This window comes from Grammomys surdaster, unplaced genomic scaffold, assembly GCF_004785775.1.
Source record: "Grammomys surdaster isolate TR1022 unplaced genomic scaffold, NIH_TR_1.0 126531, whole genome shotgun sequence".
NCBI classification, from domain to species: domain Eukaryota; kingdom Metazoa; phylum Chordata; class Mammalia; order Rodentia; family Muridae; genus Grammomys; species Grammomys surdaster.
The window spans coordinates 9,801,751-9,821,798 of NW_021621323.1; the positions used below are offsets into that span (position 1 = coordinate 9,801,751).

General features: G+C 40.2%; 1 protein-coding gene across 1 annotated transcript in view; it reads right to left on the reverse strand.

Moving 5' to 3' along the window:
* The window catches only part of Dkk2 (dickkopf WNT signaling pathway inhibitor 2), a 91,012-nt gene extending 72,466 nt beyond the window's left edge, over window positions 1-18,546 (reverse strand). Inside the window, exon 1 of the mRNA XM_028760499.1 lies at window positions 17,581-18,546. Coding sequence (XP_028616332.1) covers window positions 17,581-17,802 — 222 coding nt within the window. The 5' untranslated portion in view covers window positions 17,803-18,546. The remainder of the gene's footprint in view (window positions 1-17,580) is intronic.
* Window positions 18,547-20,048: the final 1,502 nt, after the last annotated feature.

A 20,048-nucleotide genomic window follows, 5' to 3' on the forward strand; every position in this document is an offset into this window, starting at 1 on the left:
ACATCTGGGCTCTGCACTGGGAAATAGTTTTGGTGAGACTGAAGTGATTATGTAAAAGATTATGCAGAAAGAGCAGAGACTGTCTCTTTGTCGTTGTGTTTATGAAACATTTTACTTTCACAGTAGCTTCAGTCAAATGCTATGAAGTGTTTACCAAACCTGTCCTGTTTTCCTCGTTTAAAAATAAGCCTTATTTGAAACCCTTGAAGACTTCCCAACTTGGGCATGTGATTGCTCAATCGTCACCCATGATTACAAAAGCCACCATTCCAGTGCAATTTTTAGCTTTGTCTGTTTGCTTGCTTGCTTGTTTTGTTCGAGTACTGTAGTATTGTTTCTCTCAGCTGGACGGCACCACCCTTCTGAGAAGCACCCTGGGTTCTAAGAGGTGAAAGGGTTAGCCAGCCACGAAGGACAATACAGAATATAAACGAGGAAATCAAAACCAAACACTTGGCCCGGAGTCTTAGACCAAACCATCTAAACCCTCTGTCCACGGTCCATCTAAGTCAGAGAACTGCATCATCACCTAGGTCTGTCCAAGCTGTTCTGGTTAAGGAGGTGAAGCTGTGGTCCCAGGAAAATAGCATCGTCAAGCCATACTTCCCCTTGGAAGTGTGGTGTCAGAATCGCAAGAAGGTCCAAATCAGGACACCTGTGTGCCAGATCCGCCCAGCTGCACCCGAGCGCCGGCCAGCGCTGCCTGATGACATCTGCTCAGCACATGAAATGCCAGTTTCTTGCTGAAGATGGGTTTGAAGGATGAGAGTCTTTAAAGAGAAAGCTCACAGCTCGGCTGTGACATCCCTTAAACTTTCTCACATTTTAAAATAAACAATTTTAGGAAGAGAGGATTAAAGGCTTATGTCTGAGAGATGACAAGGAGGGTATATTGCAAGCTCCAGAAACACTGCCTCAGAAGTCCTTGTTCAGATCGACATTTGGCTTTTGATTCTGATGACGGATGAAGTATTGACCTGACTCTTGGAAAATTCCAGGTGTTAAGCATGTGCACATTCCAAACATGCTCTGTGTTCCTGGGGCTGGGTTTGCAACAATCAGACCAGCAAGGGAATTGCTCTCGTCTCTAGCTCTTGAGACACATAACAAGACTTTTGTCCCACACCTTCACTTCCTGTGCGGACAACCCGACTCAGTAGAATCCTTGTACTTACTTCCATTCTCACCACACATGACACTAACACCCAGAAGAGTATACTTCTGTGAATTTAAGGGTTAATTTCTTGAAAACCATCAGAATATCCCTATTTAATAATCTGCCTTCCTGTAACTATGAGTAATTAATTATACTGTATTTAAAATATTATGGGCTTTTTCTCCCACTTAGCCTTTGCAGCCTGTTTTGTTCTGTTTGTTATAATTTTAATGGAGATTTAGAACATACATACATCTTAGAATTGTCTGCAGGAATACAAGACAGGAGCTTCAACAATTTTTCTAAAGTTTACAGGCAAAATTCTATGAAGCTCTTGAAATTTCTAAATCAAACGAAAGCTCCAATACGTTGAAAACAACCTTTTTCACTTTTACGAAAATGAGAAATGAAGTGGTCTCCACACTTAACCCAAGAAGGCAAAGCTATCTTACATTTTAATGGAAAAAGAAAATAATTCCATCGGTAAGGCAGAGTTTTCATAGGAGCACAGAGAGACGCTAAGCTCCTGTGTCCCCTACAAGGTCACTTTTTAATAGCACCTTTCTCCCCCGTCAGCTTTACCGAGAGAGCGAGTGCTTTGCAGGACATACTGATGCTGATAACCTACAGAGAGATTAAGCCACATTTAAAGAAAAATTCTGGGAAAATGGAGCTACCCAACCAGTATTAATCATGTATAACTTCTAGAAAAAGACGCCACATACTTCTCAGATATCTGACAACACTGGTGCTCAATGGAGGGTGTTCCTAAAAATAAACAGAATTTTTCTAGCAAAACCACATTTAATGCCAGGCTGCTTTATGCATGGATAAACAATTACTATGGTTTGCATTTACTCTATTTGATTTGTGTGTGCTTGAGTCACAAGCAGCTGTCCGTGGTTTCTTCCTTCCCCTTTCAAGTATGTTAGCTGCAGACTATCACTCCTTCAGATCCTCGAGCTCAGCCCCCTGTAATGATTACTATTGGCACTTTAGTCAACCTAATAGCATGGATTGGAGGATTGGAAACCGATCTGCTGCTCACGGCTTTGGCCACGCACTTCCTTAAGATATTTTAAGCAGTCTTCACATCTCCAGAATTTCTTCCTGTTGCCATCAAAACATCTTCTCCAGCCAGCCTTTGGCTTTCCCAGAAGTGATTTTTTTTTTTTTTTTTGTAAATAGAATTACTGGTTGAGCTACAGTATTGTCTTTCATTGTCTTTCTTCTTTTCTTTCTCTCTTTCTTTTCTTTTCTCTTTCTTTTTTTTTTTTTTTTGGTCCTTCACTTTTTAAGCCCTGGGCCATCAAATATAGTTGCTCTTTGGTGTTGAAAGCTCATATTTTCTAACAAGAAAAAGCACAATGCCTACGCCAATTCAGTTTGTAATCGATCAGTGGGTGATTGTGCCCTAAGACCTACTCATGGACTGCTCATGAGTTTAACAACCAACAGGCACTAAAATACCCTTCAGCTGCTGTGTCTAGGGCTCCTTGGAAGTGTCACTTCAGGAAGATTTTCCTTGTTAAAAGATATTACTTCCTAAAAACATGTTGGAGAATGTAACAGTGGAGCCAATAGGCAAGCAAGGAAGTCTATGAGGATGTCCAAAGTATGTTGGAAGCAGTGTATTAGTTTGAGCAATTGCAAAGACATTTTTACAGTGTTAATAATTTTAGATATTCTCTAAAATTTTAATTATGTTTATATAAAAATAAACCTTTTTACAGACATTGTTTTCTTGTCTTAATGCATGCATTTTAACTAACAAGTTACACAGGAAGTAGCCTGTGTCATCCAGATTGGACTCCAGGGAGTTAGACTGGGTGTGGCCTCTTCATGCCCTTTCTTTTAGGAAGAGTAGGCTTTGGGTGGAGAACATACTTCTAGCCTACACTGGAACATCCTGACTCTCTCAGAAGTAGGAAGCATCTTATAAAAACTCTTCCCAGGATTTTTAACAGAGACCAGTTTACAAGATAATACTAAAGATCTTTTTAATTTAAGATTTTATAAAGCCAAGTGAGGGTTTCCATGCTAACATAAATTGGCCTTGAAAGGATTACAGTGTAGTACTGCCTTAACTCAGATAACTCGTGGAATTTTTTAGAATTGTTTTTGGAAGCAATGCTGATTTTTTGTTTGTTTGTTTTAGTTTGGGGCTTTTTTTTTTTAACATCCTCACTGCATATGGGCATTGAGTTTATGAAAACAACAAAGCCACTATGTGCCAAGGATTTTGAATGTGACACACTAATCAATATGCATGACATTGATTATAGTCATAGGTTAGGGCGAAGAAGAAATAAACATATGGATCACTTCTGAAGCCAGTTTCAGAACAAAGGTCAACATTCTTAACCTCAAAAGAAAGAAATTTCACAGTGATTAATTTAGAGAAATAATATGTGAACATGCTTTTTAAAATCCGTAACAGAGTCTTAAACATGTCTTTGATCAAGTTGATTTCTTTGCTGTATTCAGCCCTCATTCTGCTCCTGCACTTCCAGTGCTGAGATCTTGGACCCTTTGTCATGGCGGCCATCACTCCACGCTGAGGTCCCAGCTAATTCCACCCTCCATCATTGTTATTTCTTCCCATATTTCTAATTCCTTGCAAGCTGCCTCCTCCCACTGATGTTTCTTTGGTGTTTTGTAAATTATGAAATTAGAATCAGACTTTCTTGGGAAGCAACAAGAGGTTTACAAAGAAGAAAACAATCAAACTTTAACCCCTGCTGAAATATTTGGAAAATAGGCAGATCTCCTTTCTTTACATTTTTTCAGATATCTTAGTGGCTGTTTTTTGAGACAGTCTTACTCCTACAGGTCATTCTGACTGTTCGTTAATGTGCCTACAGTACAGTCTCTGAAGACTAAAATGGCTTCATTTTCTATTAATAAAGTGTTGGTGTTTTTTGCACAGTGATTAATAACCAGATTTGTGCCACTCATGTATGATGGAAAGAATGATGGTTTAACCATTAGGATATAAATTATCTTTATATAATTGAAGTGTGCAGGATAACTAAAAAATTCAGTGTAAGCATTCCTCCTTAGAAATCTTGATGAAAACTTACCAAGTGCTCCAGCCCCACTACTATAGTACATGGACCTGTGAGCCTCTGTTCAACCTCAACATTTCAACAGATTCCTCTAGAACACTACACTGGCTTCGTTACTACACACATAAACAAAGGACCCACCATAGCATATGTGTCTAATAAATGCTGATTAACTGGGATCACAGTGTCTACAACATTTTAAAAGGAAGCAATTAACAAGTTGATTGATTTGTCCAAATAATTTAATTACATCTGAATTTTCATGTTTTCATACCAAAGAAAAGATCTTTAGCTGTTTTCTCTGGTCTCTGATGTATACTAGGTGGTCCAATGTAGCCATAAACAGTAGAGACTCAAACAAGAATGTCTGCCTTTATTTTGTTCTGTTTAATTTTTGCAGTGCTGTGGACTTATCCTGGGACCCAATGGATAAGAGGCAAGCACTTAGCTACTGAACTGCATTCTCAGCCACACGACTGCCTGACTTTTAACTCCTGTTCTGCCACTCATGTGCTGTGTAATTTGAGGGACTAGAAAGGGGCAATAAGATAGCCATCTGCTCTAAAATGGACGAATGATGGAGACTAGGCTAACCAGACTTCTACTTTAGAAAACTCACTTCAGAGAGAGTGTGGAAGACATTTTGCAGAAATATAAAACATTGATTATATTTTATGGAGACTGACACTGGTGTCCTGTCAATCTAGGCAGCAACCAGATGACAATAATACAGCAAAAATGATCAGTGACAAGATGAAGCAGTCTCCATCAGAGAAGACTTGCCTTGATAGAGGACAGAAGGCAGATTCCCCAGCCTGCTTCTAGGTTGAACAATTAGGTGAATCTTGACAGTAATGAATTTTGTAAGGAGTATAATAAGCAAAGCAAGTTTTGGAGAAATAAATACTGTTTTGTTTTGAATATATTTGGTTTAAGTCCTCTTTCACCCGCTCAAACATATAACTCCTGAGAAAATAAACGCATAGACCTGTGCCTGTGGCTATAAACATGTCACCAAACAGCCTGGGTTTCTTCCACTTACTTGTACCACTGTAGTGTCTCATTTTATAGATTTTCAGTAGATTACAGTCATCAAGTTTTCTTAATTTTATTGAAGAATGGTCATGTATATAAAAAACCATTACATGTTCTCATTTAACAAGAAAACCAGAGGTCATAGATTATGCTCAGAGCAGAACCATTTACTTATTTTGAAGAGCAATTTTAACTGACAACAATGCCATGAAACATCATGGGAGAAACCTAAATGTGCATTGAAATGTTTTTTAAAAATTAAAGGCAGCGTACTCTATGATTCCAGCCAAGCGAGATTCTGGGAACCACAGAGTTATCGTTAAATGTCAGGAGACAGGAGGGATGAAAAATGCAATGACAGCCCACTGCACCGTCACCATGCTTGTCTCCTTACAATCTGCTCCATCTCCCTTTAACGCTAAAATCATTCTGAAGGTAGAGCCTATAAATTAATAGCATTTTAAAAAGAATTATACCAATTTTTGGAAAATAAGTTTTACCCTGATATTCTCATATATGCATCTGTTGTATCTATAACTCTGGGATTCCTGCACATGTAACCTTGATAGTCAGTTATTATGCTGTTGAAGAGAACATTCCTGCTTAAATTGACTAATATAAATCTCAAAAACTTTGAAAAAAAAAAACACCCCCTTCTCAGTCCACCCACTTTTCCTCTGTCCTAGCTTATGCTGTTTCACAATAATGAAGCTTGGCTTTACTGGGAGTATTTCCCAGATGTTAATACAGTCCTAGCCTTGTGATCCATTATGGGTCCAAAATGTAGAACTGGGGGAGCACATCTTAGGTCTTACGTGTGGCAGGAAGAAAAGGACTGTCTTCTTGACAGTCACAGGCAAAGCACTGTATTGGCAGGGAGCAAAGGCGCTTGCAGGATACAATAATAAGAACAGCTAGGTGTTTGGCAGAACTGCAGAAGTATTGCCATAGTACCGAAGTTTAAAAACTAATCAAAGAAACCCAAACCAATGGGCCATAATAAAAATTAAAAGCATGAAAATATTATCCATTCTCGATCTCTTGTACTTACACTTTGTTTCCACAGCAAAAGTATAAATCTACCAACAAGGAAACTATAGTCATAATTTTAGAATCTTAATTTACTCTTGGGCTGGTTGATGGTCTAACTTGGGGTTGCCATTTATAAATTTAAGATGAAAAGGTCTTAACTTTTTCAGTAAAACAGCTTTTAATGATATAAGTACACAGAAGCAATACTTTGTGGTTTATAAAGAGAGAACAGACAATTACTATAGTTGTACTGATTAAAAAGTGCTGGGTGTTAACTGATTGCCTTGTGGTCTAACATATATGGCTAGTTCTGTTTACTGTGCCTGTATCTAATCTTTGCTCAGGTTCACTTGCAATCCTAGGTAGAAATTTTAACCATCTCCAATGGTGTCTGATACTATAGATGACATGTATACACAAATAAGGATACTACTATGGGGTTTACCGATGCCTGGAACTTCAAAAGGCCCACAGCTTTTGCTTACATTCTACTAGTAGTGAGAATGGAAGGGATTAAACACCTGCAAGTGAAGTGATCTGGGCCCACAGCTGGCAGAGTCATAGAGAGTGGCACATGTTTGAGAGATGGATGCTTCTCTTCACAAGGCTTTGTCTCTAACACCATCAAGGTGGATTCTGAGTATCTTCAGAAAATGATGCTGACTGCCAAGAATGATACCTGCGATCCCTGCTGAGCACAGCTACTAGTTCGTTGGCTCAGTGTTACTCAAACTGTGAGTTTTAATCACTAGTTTATACAATGATGACTAGCATTTCTGAAGGAGGTGGATGAGGGAGGAGGAGGAGAAAGAAAAGGATAGATGCTGATAAAAAAAAAATAGGGCAGAAAAGGAAAGAACGGAAAATTTAAAATGTGCTCCGTTGCCAATCATAATAGAATTTATACTTGCAACATTGTTGGAGAGCGTGACAGGAGAAGGCCATGGTAGATCACAATGTGAAATACATTTCTTACTCTGGCAGAAAAGTCTTAAAGCCATTGGCCCCTATCCTAGTGAGGCTTGGACCAAGGTCAAGCAATCTGCATCCTCTGCAGCTCCATCTTCCTCCCTTCCTTTGAGATGCCTGCCATTGCAGTGCAGCCTCAGCCAGGACTCTCACTAATCACATCACTGATGTGTCAGGCCTGGGAAAGTAGCAAGGACAACACAGTCACAGCCATTTCCCTTCATTAATTTTGTTTAAAGCCCACGGATACAGTTGTCATCACTACGCTGTAATCTTTGATAACACATCTGAACATGCACAGATTTCCAGCGGCTAAAACTACGCACAATTTATCTCCCATCAGTTTTTTTTTCTTTAATCAACTCAAGACGACTAATTTAATTCTTACACAGAGCTCAGCTGATATAGTGTTTATCGAAAACATGGCTTTGAGTTATTTGAAGGGCTTACATTAGGGTTGATGGAGCCAAGTTCTAGTGATTTCTTCTACCATGGGTACTATCTAGGCAGCACTGATCTGGTTTTGAGAATATTCTCGACCTTACTCCCTTAAATATAAGAATAAGAAGTAAAAATAATCATTACTAATGTGCCTCTTGGGTATTAATTTAGTCTCTTTTGTGAGTTCTTGAAGCATCTGAATTTGTAGATGATAAGATTTCTTGTGTGTGTGTGTGTGTGTGTATGTGTAGACATAAGTCTTAACAACCGTTGTGCAGGTAAGAATGATCTTGGCTATTAAATATTCAAGCATTATAAAGGACTTGGTTCGAAAAGGGAGCTAAGAGGGTCTTCACATTGCAATTAACAACTGATCTTTTAGAATATAGCAAAAATAGTAAGATTCTCTTTAGTACCTAGTTCAAGCTATGGAGAATAAATAATCTGTCATTTATTAATAAATAATCTGTTAGTTATTTAAAATATTTTGTGCAATTTATAATATGTAATACTTTATAGGATAAGTTGTTGCTATGTGTTCATTTTAATCAAACATAAAAGACTTTAATACCATATGCACCACAGAACAAAGTTAAAAGTTCTTTAAGACCCAAGATTTCAAAACAGCAGAGACTTAAAAACAAACAAACAAACAAACAAAAAATACCTGTTTTGGTAGGTACCTATGTAACTTTCTTTCATCACCAGGAGTGATGAGACAGACTGGAACATCGGAAGCTCTCTGGTCTGTCACACTTGATTTCTATAGACTGTATCAGTCCAAAGGCTTTTCCTATAGTTGCAAAAAGCCAAGTGCTTTTATGCCTGAGTTCTAACAGTTTGATGTCAGATGGGAATGGCTTGTGTTTTGTTACTGAAGGTTGCTGTTATTTCTAGCAAGCTTTCCAAAACCGTCGTGGAAAATATGTGACTCGGGATTTATCATCTTAAAGATAGACACCTACATTAGTAGTAAATGGTCCTAAGAAAGGAAAAATCCTCTGTCCTTGACTGAAAGGAAGAGTAGGAGAGAAACAAACAGAACGGGAGTGTGAGAGTTGCCCCTGTTTACAGGTAGGTGACTAGAGCAGATAATCAGTAGATGAAATAAATAAAACAGAAACAGTACAATATTTGAGATAGAGCAAAAACTTGGGCATACAGAGTTAACAGTGGGCCACAGAAGGCAAAGATAATTGCTGGGGAGCAAGGACTCTAAGTTTCATTAAAACACCACAATACAGGCCAAGCCTCCTTTAAAGGGTGTGCAAGAGAAAACCCCCGTTTGCAGAAGATTGCAGTTTCCGATGATTCGAAACTGAAAATCCACCCTGTCTTCTCATTTGGATGAAGGCTTCTACTTCATCCTTAACCAAATAGAAACACGATCAGCAAGACACCATTGTTTCTCACGTGCCCTGTTTAAAAAAATTTTATTGCACATTTCTGTGAGATGCACTTAATTCTCAACATTGTTAGAATGTTTCTAATTTGTGTGAATTATGAAAAAGTAACTCAAGGTAAACTGTCAAACCTAGAGGGATGGGATGGAAATGCTATATGTACAATTTATCACTCCATCTCAAACAGCTGATATGCAAAGAAGCCTGCTGGCGTTCTGAATTCTGAGCACAGTCTGTGGGCCTGGACACTCAGAAGCAGCTGAATGCCTTGCTTTTGAGGAATTGTCTTAACTTTAAACATCATCAGATTAATGTTCTTGGAGCAGACTGCATGAGCACGCTCAATTACTTTGGTTCCTGTGGTTAAGCAAATAATATTGCCTTGGGTATTAAAACGCCAATTTATTAGGATTGTATCCTTGAAGTCTGAGCTATTCTTGCTACTGTACCCACTCCACAATTTTTCCAGTTAACCAGTAATGTGCTAGCTTCCCTTCTACGGCAGTGATGTACCAACACTCTAAAATCAGCATCCAATCAGAAAACGGGACAATATTGAAGTGCTCCAACTGGCCTTGTTTTTGTGATTCTCAGCCTTGCATGAGTTTGATGCTTCCCTTCATACACGTCACCCTCACATGGTTGAGTCACTTCTCCCTGACTTGCTAAGGAGGATTATCAGGCCATTCTTTGGTACACGGACATTTGAATGTATCTGTTTCTGTACAGGCAGAGGTAGTGACGTCAGCAAACTGAGAGGCATACATGTTAGGCCGTGGGACTCTCATTCCATGGTATAAGTTTCTTTGGGAAGTTGTTGTTATACTGATACTGATTTTCCACATTTAAAAGATCTAGAGACATCAATGACAGTTCCAAAGATTTTCAGCTGGGCAGTGGTTTGGCCATCACTCAAAACCAGTTAAGGAACTGTAAGGCTATTTGATACTCTAACAAGCAGCTAGAAGAGAGAAAGACATGGAATAAACAAAAAGCAATAAAAAGTCTAAATACAGACAGTTCCTCTATACTACGAGTGTAAAGGATGCCATAGCAGAAATACCATGGAGGAGGCCTGGTCTCATGGAAATGCTCACATTCTGAAACATGTGTATAAGGGGTGTGCTTTTTGCATGAAAAACCAAGGCCTCAAGAACATCCCACATTACTGATGACACCACTATTATTAGGTGAGAGAGGTGTGTATATGCTTCCTGAGTGTGTGTGAGTGTGTGTGTGTGAGTGTGTGTGTGTGTGTGTGAGTGTGTGTGTGTGTGTGTGTGTGTGAGTGTGTGTATGTGTGTGTGTGTGTGTGTGTGTGTGTGTGTGTGTGTGTGTATGATTTTCCCTTCCTAGTTAAGTCTGTAATGGGGAGGCAATAATACAGAGAGCTGAGATATACTGCGGTGTCATCTTCCTTTATAATCACAAACTTTGGGCTACTTAGAGTAGCATTTGGCAGACAGAGGTGGTTTGGTTTTGTTGTATGTTTTAACACAACCATAGGTAAAATCCACAGAGTATATGAGAGTAAGGGGAAAAGCAACTTACATATTCTTCTTAAATACAGAATGAGTTTGTCATACTAATATCAGAGCTTTGTGGTCAAATACTAGCTCAAATATCAGAGCGTCTAGGTCCAGGAAGTTTGCATTCTGCACTGACCGCTTTATGAACTGTACAACTCTCCTGCTCAGAAAAATTAATGGTGAGTGTGTGTGTGTGTGTGTGTGTGTGTGTGTGTGTGACCTGCATGCAGGTACTGAAAGAAGCCAGAAGAGGGCACCAGATCATCTATAACTGAGGCTGAAGCCAAATGTGAACCACTTGACTTGGGTCCTAGGCAGAAAACTCTAGTCTCTGAAAGACACCGATGACTTGTAACTGCTGAACCATCTCTCCAGCCCATGTATTCTTCACATACCAAATACTTCATTATTTAGAAAACTAAGGGAATTAAGGTGAGTTTCACAAGCTGTCTATAGGATCAAAAGAGATAAAGCAATGGAGGGCTAGTAGTCATTTCTGACCAAAGTGGATGATAATCAATAGGACCACTTGCTTGGTACTATTTAATATGTGCTCTAAGTACTTGCAAGCTTGTTTAAAGAAGTCATTCATTTGATTATATATTTGATTATAGTTATTCTTGTCTCCAGGAGAAAGAATATAAGCTTTATCTTATCCACACAATAAACCATAGTATTGAAAGTTACCATCTTTCCCTCATTGTGATGCTTTGATTTACCTTATCATTTAATCTAATTAATCACTCATTGATTTTTTAAAAATTTTATTTTATGCAGGCCTTATATATAGGGGCATTTAATGTGTAAATTTGAGATATTGAACTTAGACTATTATGTGTACCAAATTATAATATATCAACAAATTAATTAAAGTAGATGCTGAAGATTTGAAAGAATAACTGATTTATATTTATAACTGTTTTACTACGTGAACAAGTTAGCTAGTAATCTCTTAAAATGTTACTGCTTTTAGGGGTTCTTCTTGATTTGATCTCTGCATTTCTAATTTGTAGTTCATAGATAAATCTACACCAATTTTAACATCTTACAAAAATTATCTGCTTTTCATTGGTTGTGGAATAATGGTACAGCTCAAGCTAATTATTTAATTAATGGTGCAATAATTTCAATATCATATTGAAATCATCAATCTTAAAGATCTTTCTGATTCAATTTACCATTCTCCAGAAAGTAATTCACAATGTTAACTCTCAAGAAGGGTTCTGACTAGATGCCGGTGCTATTCATTGCCTCCCTGTTATTAACTTGGAACCAGAGTAGGCAGTGACCCAAAGTTGTCATCATGAGACACTCATTGAGAAGCCATTATTTTAAATATTTGGCTGATGACTTTTCATCCTGTGGACAGATGTTCTTATTTTTTTAAAAGAGAGAGAGAGAAAGAAAGAGAGAGAGAGAGGAGAGATCTTCCCAAATATTGTATCAACTGACCTTTTTGTTTGAAAGAATGGTTTAGATTTGTTTTACTAAAATGAACAATTGGGGAAAACATGATGTCCTGCTCCAGATGCTGATCACAGTGGACAGCAAAAGGAACATGCTGATTACTTGCCTGAAATATTAATGCTAAAGTGTGTTATGCGTTCTATATTAAATCTTTCTATGCATCCTTAAAGTACAATGTTAAAGAATCCAAAAATCAATCTGTTGATTGTTACTAATCTTATTTTTGATTCTTTGTTTCAGTTTATTTGTATTTTCAGATTTTTGTTTGTTTTTGTTTGTTTGTTTGTTTGCTTGTTTGTTTTAGCGTAGCATTGAGAAAGAGAGACAAAGAACAACAAATTTCTGAGTAAGAATTTGGGAGAATCTTTCAGGAATCAGAGAAATAGAGTATAACTAAAATACATGAAAAAAATTAATAAAATGACTAAGGGACTCATGCAGGCAATATATGACAGAAATCTTATCAATGATAAGATAAATAAACTAGGATGGGTTTATCTCTTTTTATACAGGAATGCAAGCATCTAGATTATAGTGAGGCAAATCAACTTTAATACATTTTCGGGGAGGAAGAACATTGTAATTCACCTTGATATTATCTTTATATTAAAGAATAACTCCCCATGACAGGGCTGACTTTAAATGGTAAATATATTAACTATTATAAATCTCTTCTAGAACTTCACGGATGATTTTAATATACATGTTAAATGGTCACATGTGTAAAGAGTCAGGGAAAGCATTGCCCTGAAATAGAATATAGAATTACCCTTCTACAACATCATTGTAACTTTAAACATACATTTGGAAAACAGGGAGCAGGGTAGAAATTCGTATCCAAGAGAATAATAAAAAATAAAATCTACATTCGGTCAGAGTCACAGCTGGAGTGAATTTAAGTCACCTTGTCCTCTTGCTTTCTCTGGTCTAGAACAAAAAAATAAAATGATGGATACTTATATGAGAGTATCATTAAAATGCTTCTGCTTGTCATGGTAAGCGTCCACTTCTGTCAGTTATCCACTCCACAGACCTGACCATGAAAACAACGGGATACAAATGTAGGTGGTTTCCAAATATTCTCAACTGTTTTTGAAAACTTAACTGTAAAATGACACACTTGTTTTGTGATATCCAAAAAGTGTTGGCCGGTTATTTACGTCTTAGCAGGGAGAAGCTGGACTGAGGTTAAAATAAATCTTGAGTAATTTCAGAAAGCGAGGCTAGCGGCTCCAAAAAAAAAAAAAAAAAAAAAAAAGACAGAGTAATTTATTTTACCGGGTATTTTCGGGAATTGTGCACAGGTACAGATAGAAATTCTAAATTATTTCTAGAAAACATGTTCTTATGTTTTCAGAAAGAGCAAGCAAGCGCTGAGAGAAAACATATTGCTGACTAGAGGTGTTATAGGGGATATAACATTTTTATTAAAGAAATTGAAATCTACCAATATTAGTGGTCTCTAAGCAAGTCCTTCGAGTTCTAAGCTCTTCAGTGAATTTCAATAATTCTTTACTCAGAACACGATGTCAACCAAGCAACTGTCCTTCGAGTAGCCGAACTGTATTAGAAAGTTATAGAATCAGGATTACATTAAACGAGCTGGAGATTCTTTTCACAGACGTGACTCAAGTAGCTTGTTAGCATCTTAAATGTAACTATTTGTCACCAGTCAATCTTCCTATCACTTTTAGAAGTATTTGAACTTTGTATATCTTGCATTCAAGTTCAACACAGCAATTAAAAAGACCACATGTGATGCGAAGAATAGATACTCTTAGAAACACAAACCAAGATCTTTCATTAATACACAAAACACTGTGGACTATAAAGGTGAAAATGGTTGTTTAATTGCTTTGGTATATTCTTAAGTTTGTTTTAAAGATGGCCCATAACATTCAATATGGAAAACTCTAGAGATCTAGAGATGCTATCGGGGAATTGCAATATATATATTATGTATGTATTATACATATATATATGTATATATTATGTATATATGTATATATATATGTGTATTTCAAATTACTTTTGGATTCAAGCATGTGAAATACTCTGCTTAGGATCTAAAATACATAAATACCATATAGTTGTAGAACTTGATTTATACTGTACACATATACAGCAAGCCCAGTTTTTGAAAACCCAATAGCAACACCAGAAATGAAAATTAACTTAAAAAAATAGAATAGCTCATTAAAAACCATTTTTCCTAATTATTTCATGCCAACTACCTCTATATACTACTCTCAATTTTCTTGGTCAGTTATCACTCTAAGTTTTCATAGTGTCTTTGAAAGGAAACCTAAGTATTTTCTATGTCAGTTTCCATCATAAGCCATAATAGTCCCCTACATCTCTGGTCAGCAATGTGTTTTCTCTCAGGGCTCGCTTGCTGTTTCTGAAAATGTAAGGGCGTGTTTTCTAGGAGTAATTTACAACATGCTCACCTTTCCTACAGAACAGGAAGAACCTATAAATTAAGAACACTTCCCTTCCTTGAAATCAAACTGCATCATTTCTGGGAAACTCTAGAGCTTACTTAGTCTTATTTTCAATTTTATGGATCAAGGGATAATTATATTTCTTCCAAAAAAATTATTCTGCAATAGCAATAAGATTTGTATTTCAGTTCCCTATTCTGAAAGTTTGAAATAGATACGTGTTAAATTTCAGTTTACTAAAATGAAGATCAAAGACAATGTTTCTAATCTCCCAATGGGAGGCCACATCCTGGAGATTTCCCACTCTGTATCTTTAAAGACAGATATTTCAATGTCATCAGTCACAACTGAAAGTGACGGACAGAGCTAAACTTCTTAGGCCTTGGGTGGTACTATAGAAACAGCTGCTTTCATCAGTTGGCACTTTGCTTTTGATCCTCACAACCAAAATTGGTTACATGATGGCCAAACATTCTGGGCACCAACACTGCTGTTCTAGATCTCTCTCTTGTACATGCTAGCAGACTTGCTCACTCTTGCTTACTAAAAAGAGAAAACCAGCAGGATCTTTTCTTTTGGGTGTATTTCCTAACTTACTTACACCTATTTGTGAATATTAAGACTTTTGGAGACCCATGTATTCCATAGAATAAAGAAGATATAATAATAAATGTTCAAATAATTAATTTTTCTTCTTCAAAGAACTACCTTGTTTTCATGAGACCACCCGCTTTAAACGAAACCACCAGTGAGAAGACTAAAAAGATACAATGTAGTCCTCCTAGCTACAGACTATCTTCCTGCCCCTCACCATGAGATTTTGTTTTGCTTGCTCTTAATTCCAGCATATTAGACTTTCTCACAGACCTACATTTTAAGAATCTCTTAATTATAGTTAAATATCTATAGTGAAATATATTTTATATGCTAAGCTCTGTGGGCATATCATGAATTCAACTTGTAAAATGAATAAATATGTATTCAGTTTGAGGAGTTGAAGTGGTGGTCGCGAACTCTTTTAAAAAACACATACGCACACATAATGAAGGAGGTCTTTGAGGGACAACAAAGATAACCCATAACCATCTGTCTAAAGATATGTTAGAAAAACATTAAGGGATTAAATTTGGAGATATGTTCTTTAGTCCACTCTGTAATGCCCTCATGGCTGCTAGTATAACTGGTGGCTTGACAGAAGAACGTTAGGAATAAGGACCTTCAGTGCTATCAGAACTAAGGGCATGGTGCAGAAACTCCAGGGATGTGCACTGATTAGATAGAGAGAAGCCAGGAGAGGCTGGTGAGTTTTTCCTTGGGAGAACTACAGCTCTCTGAAACTAAGAAGGTGAAGTGAGAAGTGAGCGCTCTGCGGTAGATTATCTGTAAATGTCCTTTCAGTCAAGGGTCCCAGCTCATGATGGACCCCAACAAGAAGGTTAGGCTAATTGCTCTTGAAAATGTTTGGGTGTCTCCCACGGAAAGAGAAATAGTAAGAAAGGTGGCAATGTTGGTGTGGTATTGTGTGAGAGAGGTAGTGCATGCAAAAAGTATGTGTGTGTATATGTACACACGTACGTGTATGTTTCTTATTTTCATTAAACTCCTTTAAAGTCCTGGAATTGAAGCCTTTGCAGTCCTTTAAGAGAATAGCTGACATGTTTAGTATTTCAAAACACTGGGAAGCATTTTCAAATTGCAAAAGCAGAACTCGTGTATGTGTGTGTGTGTGCCTGTGAGTGTGCGTGTGCGTGTGTTTGGAGCACACACACATGCACACGCACACGCACACGCACACACACACACACACATACGCACACACACAAACACCAGGCACTCAGACCATGAGAGGGCAGTAGGGGACCAGACTCAGGCCGGAGTCTTCCCTGGCTGTCCAGCCTTCCCTGCCAGCCTTCCCTCTCCCTCCTGGGCTGTGGGCAGCTGCAGCTGATGACAGCGTGCTGAAAGCGGATGCAGCCTCAACTCTGAGCCAGAAACCCCGCATCTGCTGAGCGTGGAACTCTGCCTGTGGTTGACACGTGTGAGAGGTGCATGTGCTGTTTTGGCAAACTGGCTTTCGATTTGGGCTTCCCACAGAAGAAGCAGAAGGTGGAGCTGCGGTGGTTCCCAGTGCCCACAGAGCCCCCTCTTCTGGCCACCACGCAGGGACCACACTTGGTACCCTGTGCGCGCGCTTTGCTTCAGTCCGCTCTGGGTGTCTGTGTAACCCTTTGTAAATGACCGCCAATCTATCTGCCTGTATGACAGACATCAAGACGCCCGTGGGAAGTACCCTCTCTCAAAAAATCGTCTTTGGTATCCTTGCCATGTTGTACGCACTTAAGACACTGTCATCGTCACCTCATTATTTTCTTCCTGCCAATTGATTTATTTGCAGTTCTACTTGAGTGAGAAATGCGAGTCTACTGGAGATTTTGCCTGCCAGTGCTAAGAATTTGGCAGAGAAAGATAGCGCGAAAGAGCAAATCGCCTCTCGGCACTGTAAAATGTTTTGGGTGCCTGAGATCCAAATTCTCACTGCACTATGACATCCCACGCTGTCACTTACACCAATTAGGTGTTTGGAGCACACACAAACTTTTCATTTGAAGACAACAACAGACCCTATCTTCCAGAGTTGTGAAGATTAAATAAGTGAACACTTAGAATCGAGGCTAGCACATCCCAGTTGCTATGTCAGCTGCTGTTCACATCCATTGCATCCTCCTGTTGAATAGAAGGACCATTCTGGCCACTTTGCCAAAGAAACGCACTAGATCTTTAAAGTTCCCATGTCTCAATACAAAGATGAGACAGAACTTTAAACCTCCCGCTGTAAAAAAACATCCCAGAGACCAGCAAAACACCCAGGTCCTGGTGCCCATGCAGATCCAGCCTCAGCAACCCCCTCCCAAAGAGCCAGAAGCTCCACACCTGGCTTGGTCAAAGGCTTTCACTTTTGCAGGCTCAAAGACAAACTGCAGATGCAAAAGCTCTGGTCCCTACCTCTCCTGGCTGAAGTTTGGGGGGGTTTCCTACCTGCCCCAGGCTTTTGCCCTTCTTACTGCCGCCGAAAGCCAGTCCTTGGTTCATGCCCGCAGATCGGTTGGCAGCCTGAGCAGGAGTCTCCCCTCCTAGAGAGGACTTGATGGAGTTGAGTTTGGCCCGTGAGCTGCCTAGCTGTGAGCTCTCCACCATCAGCACCGCGGCCAGTAGGAGAAGACAGCGGGATGAATCCTTGACCCGCATCAGCGCGGCCATCTCCGGGTGAGGGGTTCCCGGAGTTGGGTGGAGCCCTGAAAGATGGGAAATGCCAGGAGAGTGAGGACGCCGACACTCAATCCCTCAAGTAGGGTGCGTGGGCTCCTCACAGAAACAGTCCCCCAACCCTTTCTGGAGCAGACACTCGGGACTCTTTAGAACTCAGTCTTAAGCCTCAAGCCCGGAGCAAAGGCGACCCCAGTGAGACCCGCTCCTCTGGCGGGCAGGAAGTTCTGCAATCCCTGGAAGCAATCAAAGGCCAGACGCCTTCTCGCCAAGGAGGCGTGACCCAAGGTGCTGTTAGACCCAGCCCTGCAGATCGCCCTGCTGGCTTAGCTTGGTGTTCAGCACCTTTGCGCTTTCGCCCGATTTTCCGCGATGATGGACTCCTCCCTCTTAAGTTCAAGGGGTTCTCCCCAGCTGCTTCTTCCTTTTCTTTTTCTTCCTTTCTTTTTTCTTGTTTCCCCTGGCTTCGGTTGCTCCTCTGTCCTCTCCTGCCCTTTAGCTCTCAACCTTTGCACCACTCAAGTTTCTCTTTTCCAGGTTCGTAGCAGGCTTTGTTACTGGTGAGAAAGACTCGCCCCCACCCCCTCCACCAGTCTCTGGAGAGCTGAGGCGAGTCGAGGTCCCAGCAAGCGCACTCCCAGTGGTGCGGTTAAAAGTTGTCCCTTGGTTCACACGGGGCCACCAAGCCCTGCCAGAGAAGCAGTGATGCGCTGCACGGGAGGGCCAGTGCTCTCTTGCTGCTCTCCCCCGCCCTCTTAGCTTTTTATAGCTTTCCTCAGTGGGGTTTTCCTCCGCCCCCAATTCAAGAGTGACAAAGAGTGAAAACGTTTCTCTCCCCCACCCCACGCTCCCGCCTGCCTCCCCTTCCCCCAGCAGGCGCTCATTCTGAGGCTGTCTCTCAATGCTTCTCACCTTTCTTACCCTCCCATCCTTCCTTCTCTCTGCAACTAAAAACTTGGGATTCACCTCCAGAGGAACACAGGGGAGCTCTTCCTGGCTGATCACAGCTCCGAGAGTGATTGGGAGTTTGGAAAGCAGCGAAGATGAAAAGGAAAAGTTGTTCCCATTTGTGGTGACTACCAGCAACCGCTTCTTAGTTCTCCCACCCGGCTCCAGCCTCCAAGTAGGAGCGCTGGGAAAGCTCTGTAGAACAAATGTAAGTTAACTTGGTGGATTGTGGGCAACCTAGTTAGATTTTTAGCCTGTGCCTCTCTTTTAATGTGCTGTGTGAGGCTGCCCCGCTGTAGGTGCATCATGGGGTTGCACTTCGAATGGGGGTACATGAACAAAGGGGAAGGATCGAGAGGACTAAAGGAAGAGGGGCTATAGAAAGGGGGCGAGAGGATCAAAGAACCAGGAGGGGGAATAAGGGATCATTCTTCCCCGCTGAAATGCCTGGATCTTTTGTTTTCCTCATCCCTAACCCACCCACACATACATAGCACACAGTTATTCAACCAAGGAGTGAGGAAGGAGATAATATCCCGGGCTGTGCGACCTGATGTCTTGATGAGACACTTTTAGGGTGCCAAAGCGTCCTCTGCAGAGGAAATCCCAAGCAGAAATAAAAAGCCTAATGAGGAACCGGGTGGGTGAGGAAGTGGTCCAGAAACTTCTGGTCCTGCCTCTTGCTCTATCATGCTCCCCGCATTCCTTGCCCCCAGGCCTTTGGATAGCCTTTCAGGTTATCCTTTGAGGTTTGGAGTTCCGCACTCTTCCACAGAGGCGGAGAGCCACTGAGCGAAACACTCAGACGCGCTGGCTGGCTTGAGGCACTTGGGGGCGCCAGTAGCAGCAGTCAGCTAGGAGCGCAAACTCTGCAGGAGACAAGCTTTGCCAGCGAGCTCTGGGTTAGGAGAGGTTTGGTCGCCCAGAAGACCAGAAGCAAAGGTTGCTGCGTGTTTCTTTACCATGACTTCAGCCATGCAGTCCATAGCAGTATCCTTGAGCCACAGTTTGGAGTCAGACAGGGGTCACTGCTGTGGTGAGCAGACTCCAGTAGCACACTCTAGAATTTAGAGTTTAAGTCTCTTCTTTCACACCTGATTCTGGCTTATACCAGCCTTTCCAGGAGCCTAATTTAGCATGTCGTAAGGGGAAGGTTAAGGACGTTTGTACTTTCCATCAAACACAGTAAGACTTAAGGCGTGCATTAAGAGCTGGGATGTCCAGGGCAGAGTGAACTACTCATTTTGCTTTCCTGACCTGTCAGCCATCCTGTCTAGAAACTTTTCATGTAC